The sequence below is a fragment of the Myotis brandtii genome, unplaced genomic scaffold, assembly GCF_000412655.1.
Source record: "Myotis brandtii unplaced genomic scaffold, ASM41265v1 scaffold470, whole genome shotgun sequence".
NCBI lineage: Eukaryota > Metazoa > Chordata > Mammalia > Chiroptera > Vespertilionidae > Myotis > Myotis brandtii.
Genome location: NW_005367953.1, coordinates 4,138,302 through 4,153,713, shown reverse-complemented (window position 1 = coordinate 4,153,713; position 15,412 = coordinate 4,138,302). Strand labels below are relative to the sequence as shown.

Genomic DNA, 15,412 nt, shown 5'->3' with positions numbered 1-15,412 from the left:
TTGACCTCAGCTCTGCTCCTGTGTTTCAACCATGGTTTGGTCGGTTCCAGAACTGGAGCAGCATTTAGGCAACCAACAGACACACTTTAACCATATGCTGAACAGAGGAAACATACTTGTTTAACTGGGATAAGGCCAATTACATCAAGTCTTCAAGGACACAGCTGGATATGATGCAAGAAATGAAGAAATTTGATAACTTAAAAAAATGATGAAAGTATGTGAAAAACTCGTGTAGCAATAAGCACCATAAACAATAGCTTCATAAATGACGAATGGGTGAAATTCTAAAGGAAAACAAACTGAAACCTGGAAGAAGGCTCTGCCTAGTGAAATTTACTAAGAACATAGACACTAGACCCATAAGGCGCACAGCAAACGCAACAGTTCACGGTGGTTTCCCACCAGCGGCGGAAGTATTTCTTTTTTATTGTAAACATCTATTCACTTGTGAAGCATGGGCCCCTAAGTAGGGAACTAAGCAAATTATACCAAGACCAATTTTGTCAACTTGAAGAACTTTTTAGAAAACCAAGTGGTAAAACTGTCATTAGCAATTATAGTAAAATCATAAAAACTTACAGCTGGAATGAAGCCTTGAAATCAACCAGTCCGAACGCGGGAAGCACACACCTACTTTAACGCCTTTGCTCCCGCATCCCATCTCCCTGCAGTGCTTTGCCCTAGATGTTCGCATGGAACTCTTCCTCGCCTCCTTTAGGGAGGCCTCCCGGATCACTACTTGAGGTTACAAACTCCCACTTCCATGCTTTATTTTTCTCCACAGCGTTTACCAACCATCGAATATATAGTCAAGTCCTCACTTAACATCAACAATAGGTTCTCTGATTTTAAGCCAATGACATATAAGGACAATTTTACCATTGCCTAATTGATATAAATAAGAGTTAAGTTCCTATGGCACCTAATCAATATTATAACAAAAAGAAATTGAATGAAAGACTTTATTTGACCTGATGTACTCTGCACATTACTTATATATTTTATTATGTTTACCCCACCTACTAGAAAATGAAAAGTCTAAGACAGTGGTTCTCAACCTTCTGGCCCTTTAAATACAGTTCCTCATGTTGTGACCCAACCATCAAATTATTTTCATTGCTACTTCATAACTGTAATGTTGCTACTGTTATGAATCATAATGTAAATACCTGATATGCAGGAATGGTCTTCGACCGCCAAAGGGGTCGCGACCCACAGGTTGAAAACCGCTGTTCTAAGAGGACAGGAATTTCCATCTGCTTTGCTTAATGCTATACCCCAGCACCTTGCAAGGCCTGAGATAAAGTATGTCTTAACAACTTTTTATTCGAAGGGAGGGAGGGAGCAGTTAATTCTGTATATTTGGCATAAAATATGCTAGTAAAACAATTTAATGACAAGTCAAATAAATGGCTAGCTGACTTTCTATACGGAAGAAACATGTATGTACCTATTTGCAGTAACATTATACTCCATGTTCAGTGTAAATACCCAGCAAATATGCATATGTCCACTGAATTAAATATACTATTTGACTATTATACCTGTGTATCATATAAGAAAAGTTACTATCTATATATCATATTTTATGCATCGGACATTCATAACATTAGGAAACCTTTCTTTGAAAATTAGACTCCCCATCAGCCAGCAGGCAATAACGTGACACAGACAAGAAGGCATTATAAAAAAAAACTTTTTAATTCTGATTGCCAAATTATTTAAGGCAGGTATAAAAAAGGAAAGCATTCAATATACATTTTACATAAAATAAACTAGATTACAGCATAAAACAAGTAACCAGGCAATGGCGTTAAAGTCTCTCTCTTCTAAAACTGGATAATTGTAAACATTAAAAAAAAAAAAAAGGGACTGCAGGACTATTCAAGTAATAGAACAATCACAGATGTCTCTGGTATGCAGGCTATTGGGTTATTTGCCATTCAAGATTATCAAAAAAATGACACCTCATTATTCACAGATGCTCATTATGTCCCCATTTTAATCTTTACATTATGTACAACACAGTTTTTGTGGTACTGGCAACCCCATGCCTTCCAAAAGTATTTTTTCCACAATACACAAGTACAAACAGTGACTACAGGAACATTTTACACTGATGCGTCTTTAACAGGAGCCACCAAATAGACGTCTAAATTGTACCAAGTGTCATCATCACAGTTAGCCTTTCTGAGGGGCTTACGGGAAATATCTGAAGGATATGCAAGGTTCAGGCACACTGATACATAACATTAGTTATTTACAATTCAAAGGAAAAGGAAAAGAAAGTAAGCAGCCTTTCGTGGCTAACACTTTCAACATGACAGATACATTTTTCATTTTCTTTACTGAGTGGTTTGCAACTTGGCAGCAGACCCTGTGTGTGCGAGCCTGGTTACTGATACAAAAAGTAAAGAATATATATATATGTATATATACATATATGTATACGTATATATATATAAAACAGAAGTTTAATTACAGCAACATTTGTTACTCTGTGATAAAATCTGTAATTTACAAAAATGAAATGACTGGTTTTTGCCTGCCATTAAGGCATTTCAAATTAACACCATGGAACTGATGTCTGTATAAAGCGCTTCCCCATGTGATCCAGTCACATGACAACGTACATTTCCAATCTTGTTATTCTCTGCAAAAGAAAAGACAACCTTAGCACAGGGTTCCATCCACATCTGAAAATATGAAAAGCATGAGATTGATAGGCTTATTTTAGTTCTATTCAATTCATGGAATTCAATTCCATAGAAAGTGAATGAACACAGGGTAATGACATACATTGTAAAAACGTATTCTTTCCCTTTTTAAAAACACTTGAGGGATAATTAAAAATAAAGAACAAACATTACCTTTAACATTATGAAAATAAATTTCTCCATTTGCAACTTTATTTTTAAACATAGTAACGCAAAGGGAGTTATAGTGAATTATTTTATCAGAGCTCTGAGGATAACCTTAGAAACTATCCAACTGTTTAAACAACGGATCAGTTAAGTACGGATCTACATTCCAGCTATAGAATGAGGATTGTGGAATAGAAGTTGCATGTGAAGCATAGTGGCATAAAAGCACATTCAATACAACAATAGAAAACCTCAGGACCTAAGTTTTTGGTCTAAAATGCCTGTTCTTGCTTCCTCCCACCCATTGAAATGTCTCTGCCTAAAAAACTGATTCAAAAATGTAAAGAATAGTTACCTTCTTTGTGCAGGAAACATTCCTGATGCAGATGCCTGGGCAGCCACCTGCTGAGAGGCAACGAGGGCGGCAGAGGTCAAGCCTAGTGGGGGAAAATGCAGGGTTCTGAGACATTCAGAAAGATACAAGTAGACACAGGCCAGTGGGAAAGGGCTGCAGACCCAACAGCAGCGGTATGTCTTTTCCTGAGCACACACATGAAATGTTTCATGCAGCAAGGACAGACTGCAAACCGCTTGGCCTAACCAATATGTGTCCCTCTATCAAATACTCTGCGGTTTTCTTAATAGCTATCAGAAGAGAATATAGCATTCCATCTGTCTGGCTCTGCATGGTGCTAAACGGTTTGCACGCATTCCTGAATAGGAAGCTCAGGAGAAATAATGGCCACCAGGTAACAACAGGAATCAAAAGTCACAGTGAATTACAGAAATGACATGCTATTTACTTAGAATACAATAGTTTCGTAATAACTTATCACGTTAACATTTTCCCCAGTGATTGAACACAATGCATCCCAAAGGTACATGGAATCAGTGAACCAAACTCAGAAATAGCCTTAACTTTTACCATGCAAGAGAAAGGTAACAGTCAGAGAACGTAATAGCTCCAAATGTCATGAAGTCGCCAACAGAAAATTCTTTTTAATTCTATAGAAAACAATTTCAGACAAAGTAGAGGAAACAAACCTAGGGAAGATCACTCTCTCCTTCTATGTCCTTTATGTTCTCTTTTAACACCCTAGTTGACACCAAGTAACATGAGTTGAATAATTTAAAATGACCCTTTCACAAGTGTATAGCTCTTCCCATTTTTGGAAGCACCTGCAAACATATCATCTTGTATTCCCATAGCAGAGTAAGCGGCAACTTGGCAAGCACTAGCTATGGACTGAATTGTTACCCTCCAATATTCCTGATGGGAAGTCATATCTCCAATGTGACTGTATTTGGAGATAGGACCCTACAAGGAGGTAATTAAAATTAAATGAGTTCATAAGGGTGGGGCCCTGATCCAACAGGATTTGTATCCTTATAAGAAGAGACATCAGAGAGTAACACTCTCTCTCCCCTTTCTCCCCTCCCCCCCACCCCAACCCTCCAGCACAGTGAACAGGTCAGATGAGCACACTGCATGATGATAGTCGCCTACAAGCCAGAAAGAGCTCCCACCAGAAACTGACCATGCTGGCACCCTGATCTCAGACTCCCAGCCTCTAGAACTATGAGGAGATAAATCCCTGTTGTTTAAAGCCATAGAGACTGTGGTATTTTGTGGCAGCCAGAGCGAAGACAGCAAGATCCTAGCAGGTGATCTATTGGAAGAGCCGGTGCCATGGCCCATCTGCTGGGAGGTGACAGAGTTAGGACAACTGGCACATGCTCAACTACAGCACCGTGAGTTCAAGGCTCCCTCCTGTCAATTCTATGGCTTTTTAAAAGATGTTTCTCTATTCTGGCAAAATGTGGCTCGGTTGGTTGGACGTCATTCTGTGCACTGAGAGGTCCCCAGTTGGACTCCTGGTCAGGGCACATGCCCAGGCTATAGGCTCGTTCCCCAGTAGGGAGCGTGCAGGAGGCTGTCGATCGATGTTCCGCTCTCACATCGATGTCTCTCTCTCTCTCTCTCTCTCTCTCTCTCTCTCTCTCTCTCTTTTAGAAAATCAATAAAAACATTTTTTTTTAAAAAAAAAAAGATGTTTCTCCATCTTTAGTGAAAGAGTCACAGCATGAAGGGCTGTGGAGAGTCTCTGAATGAGGTTATAAAAAACGTTAAGTGTTTCCATGTTACTTCTGTTACTTCCATGAGAAAAGAGCAACTTAAAAGGCCTGCAGAAATCAGGACAATTTCACAAAGCCTCCCACCATGCCTCCCTGCTTCCACAATTTCCCTCAAGTAGCTATCTGATCTTCTGATTGCTATAGTCAGTGCCCCAGACACTGGCCGCCACCCTTAGCCTGCGAGATAACAGTAAGCCGCTGATAACATCAACAAGTGACAATTATTAAGTGGTAGCCATTCTGTGTCTTAGCAGAATACAAAGGTGTGGGATAGCCTTAGTTTTGCTATTAGGAAATACTAAGAAGTATATGTTGAAAACCCTCCCCAGAGCTAACCTTAACTCAAAGCTCAATATCTTTAAGACATGATATCTTTTAAGCAGTTTGGGCAACTGGCTTTCCAAAGCGGAATGAAGAAAGGCACAAAGATAGAGCTGCTGACCTTGAAAAGGGTCATATTGACCAGGGATTAGCGGGTAACCCATGCCTACATGGGTGTGATGATGCGTATGCAGGTGCCGCTGGCTGAAGGGGGAGTGGCGATCCCGCTCCCTCTCTGCTTCCCGTTCCCGCTCAGCTGTAGCCTTCTCCACCGGCTGCAACAGAAAAGAGAGATTATCCCATTAGTCCTCTGCAAAAAAGCAGTAGGAGTACCACCTTTGTCCTTTCAGCAATATATGTTAATGATTAAAAAGCAAATACACAGATACTTAAAATTACTTACTACTTGAAGATCAAGTCAAAAAAGCTTCAGTTTCCATTGGAATTAAGTCAACACTAAAGAACTGGTCCACCCAAAAGGGGCACCAATAGTCTCCTCAAATGACTGAAGAGGACTTCTCTATTTACTCATATTTTAGGTTTAGAATCTACTCAATTTCTTCCCAGAAACAACTTTTATTTTTATTTTTTTTTAAATATATTTTTATTTATTTCAGAGAGGAAGGGAGAGAGGGAGAGATAGAAACATCAATGATGGATGAGACAGAATCATTAATCGGCTGCCTCCTGCATTCCCCACTGGGATTGAGACCACAACCTGGGCATGTTCCCTGATCGGGAATTGAACGGTGACCTTCTGGTCCATAGGTCAACGCTCAACCACTGAGCCACACCGGCCTGGCCAGAAACAACTTTTAAATATGGGGTCAAGGAAAAGAAGTAGTTGTAAGAAATTTCTTCAAGGTCAAGTTTTCTGATTACCCTTTTACTTCATTCACATTTTATGGGGAGAATCTATCTTGTAATTTTAAATATCTTTGTCTGTTTTGTTCCCTTGAAAAAATGCATCCTATTACATGCCACTATCAGGTACAGCAAATCATTGCCCTAGGTCTCCAAAAGCATTCCAGAATCTCCCATTTCAGTACACTCAGAAGAAGCTCTATTCTCCCAGATCACAGTTTGGTTAAGGGTCATGTATTTTTTGATACATTTTTATCCACCAGAGCTTAACCACCCTTTCACTAAAATTCTTTTTCTCACTTGAGAAAACTCTTTGCACTAGAAGTAGTACTCACAGACAAAAATTCATAAATCATCTTTTCTAGTTTCTTTAGAGTCTCTGGTGGACTCATTCACATCACAGATGCTGCATTTTACTTTATTCCAAACCTCTCTTTCTCGCCAAGAGCAACCACATCCTTTCTTTTGTCTCTCTTCAGAACAGTCTTTTTGGGCGGGGGCCGGGGAGGCAGGGTGTCGGGAGAGCCATCTTTCACAAGGACACACGTCTGCATTACTTCAGTGGAGTTGTAGGGACATGACGATGAGTCAAGGCCAAAAAAGAACAGATGCAGCCACCACGCCTGAGCCAAGTGACTCACGCGGGCATGCAAGTGCATCTAAATATCTTGCATCACAAATATTTTGCACCAAAATATGAATTTAAATGTCCACCTAACATGCATCCTCCTGGAAATGCACGCAAGGTATAGATTTTGCAATAGAAAAGCTTGTACATGCTTTAACAATTTTTTTTTCCTCGTGTGAAACCATCTTACTTTTGAACATTCCACTCTTTATGTATTTGGATAAAACAGCATCCAGAAATCACAGCTGGGTTCCAAAACCATTTATATTTCAAGACTGTTCTCTAGTCTGCCCCTTTTCCTCCCCCCAAAACCCAGGACCTTTAAATGAGAACAAAAGGCGGCTTACAGCAGGGGACTTGCTGCGGTATTGGCTGGCGTGCTGCTGGAGCAAATCCAGTGCTTTAGATTCAGTGGTCGTTTTCGTGTTGATGCTGGGGCTGGTATTGACTTTCTCGGCCTCGTCTCTCCCCGACATCTTCCCATAAACAGGATAATGAAATCCTGGAGAGAGATAGGCCCCTGCAGATAAACAACAAATGCCATGTCAAGTTATGAGCTACATCTTAAAAAAAAAAGAAAATCATTCAGATTACATGAATTTGGGATAAGAGTCATAGACCTTAAAATAGGGGATTACGTTAAGAATGGGCTACATCATTGTTACACTGTATCTAGGTCCTTCAATTTTCTTCTCCCAGTTAATTCATCCTGATGAACGGAGGTTATAAACAGAATTGAGCTTACAGCCATTTCATACATTTATGTGTCCGCTTAAGTGAAAGGAACAGTAACTATAATGATTATGACAGTAAGTGCTTAGAATATTTTCACAGGCAATAAAGTATCTGTCAGTCTAACAGCTATGGCAGCCTATCCGAGACGATGGAAACAATAGCCGAGGACTCTTGACATCCTAAAGAACTCTTATATTAAATCAGTTTCATCTTTAGGACTTGAAGCAGCATAAAAATAAGCAAAACAAATGTCATTCTTGAAGCATCTAATTTATCTTGAGTTTTTAATAGCTAAGATTTGAACACAGCCTCTTCCCTCCAATAGAGTTAGAACCCACAACACGTACCAGGGTAACTGTGCATTAGGACGGGAGAGACAGCCCGGTATGCAGGGTGGCTGGGGTCATACATCTGCGGGTAAGGATAAGCATGCAAGTACTGTATGTAGGACTGATGCTGACTCAGGGGTGAGGACACAGCCACTCTTGTTCCCCGAGAGTCCTTCCAGTTCACGGGAGTCTTTCGATCGTCACTCTTCAGCTTGCTTTCCTCCATGGACTGCGAGTCGGGGCGCTTGGCCTCTTTGGGCTCCTCTTTAATGCTGGTCAATGACACAGGAAGGCTGGACATGCCACTCTCTTTATTGGGAGTCTTCCTGGGACTATCTTCCCTTAATTTCTTTTCTCTGTCAAGGTCGTCTGACTTTTGCTGATCCAGGTATTTGGGCTGGTATACGTAATGATGCCACGTCCTTGAATCTGGATCCTGATTTTTTAGAAAAAGATTTGTTTTAAAATTTCGATTTTTTTTTCAAAGAAACCATTAATCATCATGACAGCACTATTACTATTACTAAGTTAACATTTATTCATGTGCTAGCACTGCACAGAGCTCTCCCTCCTACACAGAATCATCATGTCTGGGGTAGGCATTATTACTGATCACTTCTGCAGAAGACAAAAGCAAAGCTTTAAAGTTCCAAGTGACACCAGGGTCACACCGCTGCCCATGTGTGGGGATGGGCTTCAAACTTAGGTCATTTCTCTACATTAAATAACATCCTTACACATATTTAATCTAACTCTCATTTTCCTTTTAATATCTCACATAGGCAAAAAGAATTTTTAAAATTCCAACTCAAGCTAATAATAGTAAATCCAAATAATTACTATAGCAATTAATATCATTTAGGGGAAAAAACACTCTTGGTTTCCTAATACATTTTCTTCACCCGCAGCTGAAGCTGACTATATTGGCTCATATCTCATTATGTGCTAATATCTTAATCATAACAAAATTTCAAATTAATAGTACACATTATGGTTTTTCTATTAGAAAACAAAGCCATTTATAACCCCATTCTACAAATCGAGCCGTTCTAACAGCCCTGGGAAGCCACAGCCTGAGTCAGTCCTGGGGGGGGCGGGGGGAGGGGAGATTCAGGTCCTAAACGGCCTTTGTGACCCCCATCCCATTCATGATAAACCTACTGGGAATTTAGGTCCTAAGTGAACATTCAAAGTTGGGTCTAAGGTCCGACTTTTGAACAGAAATGAATGTGAAGAAAGAATTTTGTTGCTCTGATTCACCAAGGACATCTAAGTGTGGGAGCGGTGGGGGTGGGGAATGCTGGAAAATTCCAGAATGGACACCCAGGGAACTGAAGGCAGTCAGGATGTCTGAACCATGACAAAAAGTGCTAGCACATGTGTGCTTTCACGGGACCGACTTCCAGGTGTTTGCACATGTAACCTCAGGCTGCAGGGCTCTGGGATGACTGCCCGAGGCACATCTACCCAGACCTCCTCTCTCTCTTCACAGGTGACCAGCACCGAGCTCCACGTTGGGGCACTTAACACAGGTGCAAAACCGACATTCAGGCATCCCAGGTGCTGTGTGAAAGACATCTGGGTCCCAAGTTTCACTAAAAAGTTGAGTGGGAAATGTGAATTTTGGAACCCAGTTTTAACATTCCTAAAAGATGCCAACAGAAATTTGGAATGTAGAAAAACAAGTATTTTAGAGGTCAGACTCTCAATCTCAGTGTTAAGTCAGAAGGAAACTCAATGGCTTTGCGGCAGAATTCCCTCACTTTGGACTCGATAAGAAATCAAGGGACCACGTCAGATTCAGTTAGTCAACGGCATCACGGACCATGGAAAGCACATGTCCACAGTTTGCTGTAGGAAACTGTGAATGATGTACATTTCAGAGGTACACAGTAACTCCTGAGACAGTCTTTTAAGATATTTTTCAAAAGAAGAGGAATCAACCCTAATGAACCCTCTGGTTTATTTCCTGTCAAGAAGTCCTAGCCACCAAGCCCAGACATGTGTGCGCAAGTCTCAGCCTGCTCTCTCCCTGTGGGGGCCATGCTCCACAATCTTACTTGTTTAAATCTGGAGGTTGGGTCTACACCTGTCTGCTTCATAGAGTCCATGACAGATTTCATTTCTACAGCCTCCTTAATAAGCTGGTGGTTTTCCATCTGCTTAGCTTTGAAGCTGTCGGCCTGAAGCTGCTGCTGGTGATTGGAGAGAAGCTGCGATTTACCTGTCTCCTCAGTTTTATTAGGCACTGACGGCCCTAGTTTAGAATGGTTTTTGCTAGGCTCCGGAGTAGGGGGAGCTTTTGAGATTGTGGCCGATGGCATGTTTTTCTGTTTACTGTCCTCCTTGCCCAGCTCCTTCAAGGGGAGCTCATTTTTCCGTTCACAGTCTCCTCTCCCAGTCTGGGCCATTTTCTGCTCTGCCAGCCTCTGGTCCTCATAGTATTTCTCATACTGCTGTCTGTAGGCAGGGCTGGTGGCCATCAGAGACTTCTGGTCCATATAGAGCCCATAGGCATACTGGCCATAATAAAGGGACTGAGCCAGGGCAGGGTGCCTCTGGGTGATAACCGACTGGTGCTGAGGCTGTAGGGATGCTGAGGGATGGTCCACTCTCTTGGCATCTAGCTGCTCTGCCTTGTCTTTCTTTTCCGCGTCTTCTTCAGACTCCTTCTTGATCTTCATGCCCTGTGTGCTCCCACCATTCCCAGCTGCAGGGACGCCGACCTGCCCAGGGTGCATGTAACTTGGAGAATAGTAAGGATCGTAGCCATGGTAATAGGGAGAATGGGACTCTTTCATTTGAGAGGACAGTGCTGTGGTTGAAGAATGCCCTTTTACAACACCGTCCTTACTGGCAATGATATCTGACGGGGAACTGGCTTTTGACCTCATGCCCTCCGACCTGCTGTCCGAACCACCATCATCGGCAGCATCAGAGATGTCCGAGTAGGCGGGGCTGCTGGTCTTGGCCGCAGAACTCTCTGCCCCGTTCTGTGTGAGCACGTGCAGCGGGGCCATGGGCGCCTGCCCGTTCACCAAGGTGTTGCAGTCCATTCTTGAGGCGCTCCCGATGGAAGGGCTGGGAGCGTTGTCTGTGAATGTGTACACCTTGTCAGCCTCAGCTTTGATGCTGGCCATGCGGCTCTCTTGAGATTCTGACAATCCATTGGCCAGCACTTCATTCTTGTTGAGATGGTCCTTTAAAAAATGCCCAGACAAATCTTTCCCGCCCGCCTTGGCGTCTTCCAGTTTACCCAGCTTTGCATCCATTTTCGGGCTTCCCGTCTCTTTCCCTTCTTTGTCCTTGAGCTTTCGCTTCTCCTTTTTCTTTTTGTCTTTGAGCGACACAAGAGCTGGGTTCACGGTGATGGGCTCCCCCATAATGGTGGGCTTTGGCTGAATGGGTTTTAACGGAGGACTCTTTGGTGTGGCCTGCACAACGGTGGTGGTGAGGGAGGGCAGTCCGGGGATCGTCCCCGTGGTGGTGTTGGTAAAGGCTGCCGTGGGGATGGCGATCAGTTGCGGGGGGGTTGGGGCCGGGGCCGGGGCAATGGGCCGGGCAGTTTTCAGTTTGGAGAGGTTTTTGTCCATTTTGCAATTGTTGGCTTTTTTGCCCTTTTCTTTATCTCCCAAATTTTTCTTGTCAATTAACCCTTCAGCTTCCAGTTTGGGCATTTCGGCGGCCAAACTGCCATCCGCCGAACAACTGTCCAATGTGGCCGTCATGTTGGAGATGACCGGGAGGCTGTTCAGTTCATTGTTAAGGCCCTTCTTTTTGCCGGAATTCTTCCCAGTTTTAGATCCGATCACAGAACCTGGGCCATTGCTCATCAGCTCCCTCTTTCCCTTGGGGGTCCCAGGGGGGTTCCCCGAGCCAGGGGACGCGGGTGCCTTCACCTGGTCATAAGCTGATACGCTTGTGCTTGGCTCACCGCACTCAAGGGCCACGTTACTCATGGCCTCCTCACAGTCCGAGATCTTGTCCTCACTGTCAGGCTCAAACTCCAGCTTGTTTTCTGGGTCTAAGTGTGCATGAGCCTGGTGGTACCTCAGGCCGTTGATGTGCTTGTACTTTTTGTTGCAGTTTGGGTGAGGACAATCGATTAACACTGGTGAGGAGCAGCCTTGGTCCAAAAAAGTAGTCTCTGGCTTCCCTTGAGGGGTGGTGGGAGTGCTTCTGGAATTGGTGCGGACTCGCTTGCCAGGCTTATTGTCCTCGGAGCTGGAGTTCAGGTCCAGCTCCATCGGAGGCTTGTTTTTCCTTTTGTTGCTGGAGGAGGGGCTGGCTTTGATGTCCTCAGCGGCACAATTTGGGGGTGTCCTCCGCCCGCTGGCATTGAGGCTGCCCCGCCTCCCTTTCCCATTGGCGCCCCCTCTGTTCTTGCTCTGCAGCCCTCTGGACTCTGTGAAGCTGGCTTCTGAGCCCGGGGCGGCTGCGGCAGACCTGGCTCTCTTCCCTCGGCCCCGGCCCCCTCTCATCTCCAGGTCGCTGGTGGGTGACTCACAGAACCTAGAAAAGCAAGGAACAGATGTCAAAATGAGCAGCCCCAAAGAGCCAGGTGAGATCACGAGGTACAGCAAAGAGCAGCCAACACCCCAGCAGCTTTAGGGCTGGGCCCAGATAAGGAAAAGACACCCTACTCTCTCACTGACAATTTCAACACCTGCAAAAGAGCAGGCTACCAATGGCTTAGATTCTTCTTCAGGAAACCAAAGAAAAACTGCTCAGGTCGCCAGCTTCAAATCCAGTTCAAATTCCCATTTTGAGAAAAGAAGAAAACAAAGAAGAGAGTAGGGGCAGGGAGCAGCAATCTCCTGGCAGAAAAGAAATCCAGCATCTGCATTTTACTGTGTTCAATCCTGAATTGCTCATTTCCCTTCTGCTTGGTTTCAATTACAGGCAGACTTTTATGTATTATTCATCTCTCTCTCTAGTTTCCTTGCAAAGAGAGGATGGGGGAAGGAGAGGAAAGAGGAGAGAAAACAGAGCCTGAAACAAACGGCTCTGTGCATACCTGGGAGGGGCCCAGTCGTGCTTGGTGCAGTCCAGGAGGGTCCCTACGTAGGTTTTGTTCCTCCACGTGACATTGACCACTAGGACACCTGCGGAGTGGGGAATGAAGGAGGACCCTGGTTAGCACAGATTACTCTAGTTACAGTTCGTTTATTATTATTACTACTACTACTACTACTACTACTTTACCAGCAAAGTTCTATTCTCATTTGCTTTCAAAAGCTGTGGTTTGCATTCTTCCTCTTTTTGGTTTCAGTGACCCCAAATGAAAACCCACAGGAAATTGTGTGTGTGTGTGTGTGTGTGTGTGTGTGTGTACTCATGCGCATGCAGTACAAAAGGGTAAGGCTGTGTGTGAGAGTGTAATCAAGATACTGCTGACAGAAGGAAATGGTCTTTGCCATGTCCTGCTGTAAAACAGCAACACTCACCTCTTAATTTTTCTATTATTACACATAATTGCTTTCGTTTGGCAAGCAGCCAACAAAAACTAAATGCCAGTCACCAATGCTTAAACCAGAAGGTGACTGAAAGAAATCGGTTTTGTTTCTAATTCAACAATATAAAATAATGGCGATTTTTACTGAAAAAACATTATGTGGGTGCACAAATACAGGTATACAGCCGGGAAGCAGGGGGCATGGAGTCCAGATAACAGACAATCAGATGATTTATCGTTCCTAATTCTTCCCCTCTCTGGCTTTGTGAGACAAGAATCAGCCTTGGTACAGTATCTGTTTCACTGTTTGGTCTTGTTTCATAGTAAAGGCTCCTAAAATAGGCCTCTTAAGAAAATAAATGTGCACAATAGGTTTGCTCTTGGGCTTATCTTTAGAATCAACTCTAGTAAGCATTTGCCACAGAAGATTAGAAAAAACCCTCAAACCAGCACACTTGTTTCCTGCAAACCATTTTGCTTTTCCCAACTGCTTTGCAGACAGACGATTTAATTTAGCACTGCATCTGTGAATCACGAAACTTAAGTGCACTTAGTATACTGAATGTCACAGGGAAACAAAATATAACATCCTCTTTATTTCACTAGAGGACAAGAGCCATTTTTTAAAAATCACTCCTCTGAAGCATATATTTCAAGGACCTAGACGTTAAGGAATACATAAAATATTAGGGTAAAGAAATAAAATATTTAAGTGAGCCTTTCTTTACTTTTCTGTACCTCCCCCCTGCCCCCCCTCCCCCCGCTTTCTTAGAAAAACAAAGGGACATTACTCAAAGTCTATTTCTAGCTGGTTTACTCCCTTGTTCACTGCCATTTTGAATTTTACAAAAAACCTATATTGAACTCCTTTATGGGTAAGGAATACCTCACATGCAGTGGTTCTCAACCTGTGGGTCGCGACCCCTTTCACTAAGACCATCGGAAAACACATATATAATTACATATTGTTTTTGTGATTAATCACTATGCTTTAATTATGTTCAATTTGTAACAATGAAAATACATCCTGCATATCAGATATTTACATTATGATTCATAACAGTAGCAAAATTACAGTTATGAAGTAGCAACGAAAATAATTTTATGGTTGGGGGTCACCACAACATGAGGAACTGTATTAAAGGGTCGCGGCATTAGGAAGGTTGAGAACCACTGCTTACAGGGTAAGACTCATTTCCTTGGGAGCATTTTAACACCAGGTAAAATATTTGAATGGCTGGGACTCAAGTAGGGGAAAGGAAGGATTCCTTTCAGAAGCCTCAAAAAGAGATTCAAAAATTGTTTCCCATATGGTCTATGTTGCTATTACTTAGGTGACAGCTGAATTTACTCACTGTAGCAATAGTCTAGAAGGGGAGGGAAAAGCTAGCATGAGACAAAGCAAGCATTTCCTCAGATGACAGTTGATTCCATTCTAAGCCCCTCAGGAATGGTTTAAAAAAAACACACCATTGAGTATAACATTCACATTGGGATGGGAATCAATGGTAATTAGGCATTTGGTCAAAATTTGCACAAGACAACAATTGGAGGAAAGGATTCTTTATGAGCACATCCCTTCAGGAAAAGGGAGTGGGTGGGAGAGCAGGCCAAGGGGAAGACAGAGCTGGTTTTCACATCATGTGCTCTCTGGGGCACTGTGTGTGGTGTCAAAGACCTTTACAGCTGCTTAAAATTCTTTAGCATGTCAGCTATGTTTACAGAACAGGAATATATCTGTATTGCCAGAAGGTTACTGCATTTCAGCTTTAGATGCAATGGGCTGAATCACTGCGTTCCAGAGTCCCTGATGTAGCACAAATGTATAATTAAAATTGCTTGAAAGGAAACATGAAAGAAACAACAAACCCTCCATTCTTGCAGTAATAAAATTAAAAACAGGAAAAGTCTGCACAGACACTTAACATTTGTCAGCAGTGAAAGGCTTTTGTTATTGCTTTTCCCCTAAGGGTTTCGCGGTTCCAGCAAATACTGGCCTCGGATTGGCCGGTGCCTGCTGGGAACGCGCGCGTCTGATTGGCTGGGCCCAGAGCCACAGGGAACAGGGAGGCAGCAG

At 43.0% G+C, this 15,412-nt stretch overlaps 1 protein-coding gene across 5 annotated transcripts in view; it reads right to left on the bottom strand.

Moving 5' to 3' along the window:
- Positions 1 to 1,683: 1,683 nt before the first annotated feature.
- The window catches only part of ZNF608 (zinc finger protein 608), a 113,886-nt gene continuing 100,157 nt past the window's right edge, over positions 1,684 to 15,412 (bottom strand). For all 5 annotated transcript variants that reach the window (XM_014547326.1, XM_005875845.2, XM_005875846.2 and 2 more), the window contains 7 exons: positions 12,898 to 12,985; positions 9,941 to 12,392; positions 7,899 to 8,316; positions 7,164 to 7,336; positions 5,446 to 5,599; positions 3,223 to 3,304; positions 1,684 to 2,656 (listed from right to left, as the gene is read on the bottom strand). In XM_014547326.1, the coding sequence (XP_014402812.1) occupies positions 2,650 to 2,656; positions 3,223 to 3,304; positions 5,446 to 5,599; positions 7,164 to 7,336; positions 7,899 to 8,316; positions 9,941 to 12,392; positions 12,898 to 12,985 (3,374 nt within the window). In that variant the 3' untranslated portion in view covers positions 1,684 to 2,649. The remainder of the gene's footprint in view (positions 2,657 to 3,222; positions 3,305 to 5,445; positions 5,600 to 7,163; positions 7,337 to 7,898; positions 8,317 to 9,940; positions 12,393 to 12,897; positions 12,986 to 15,412) is intronic.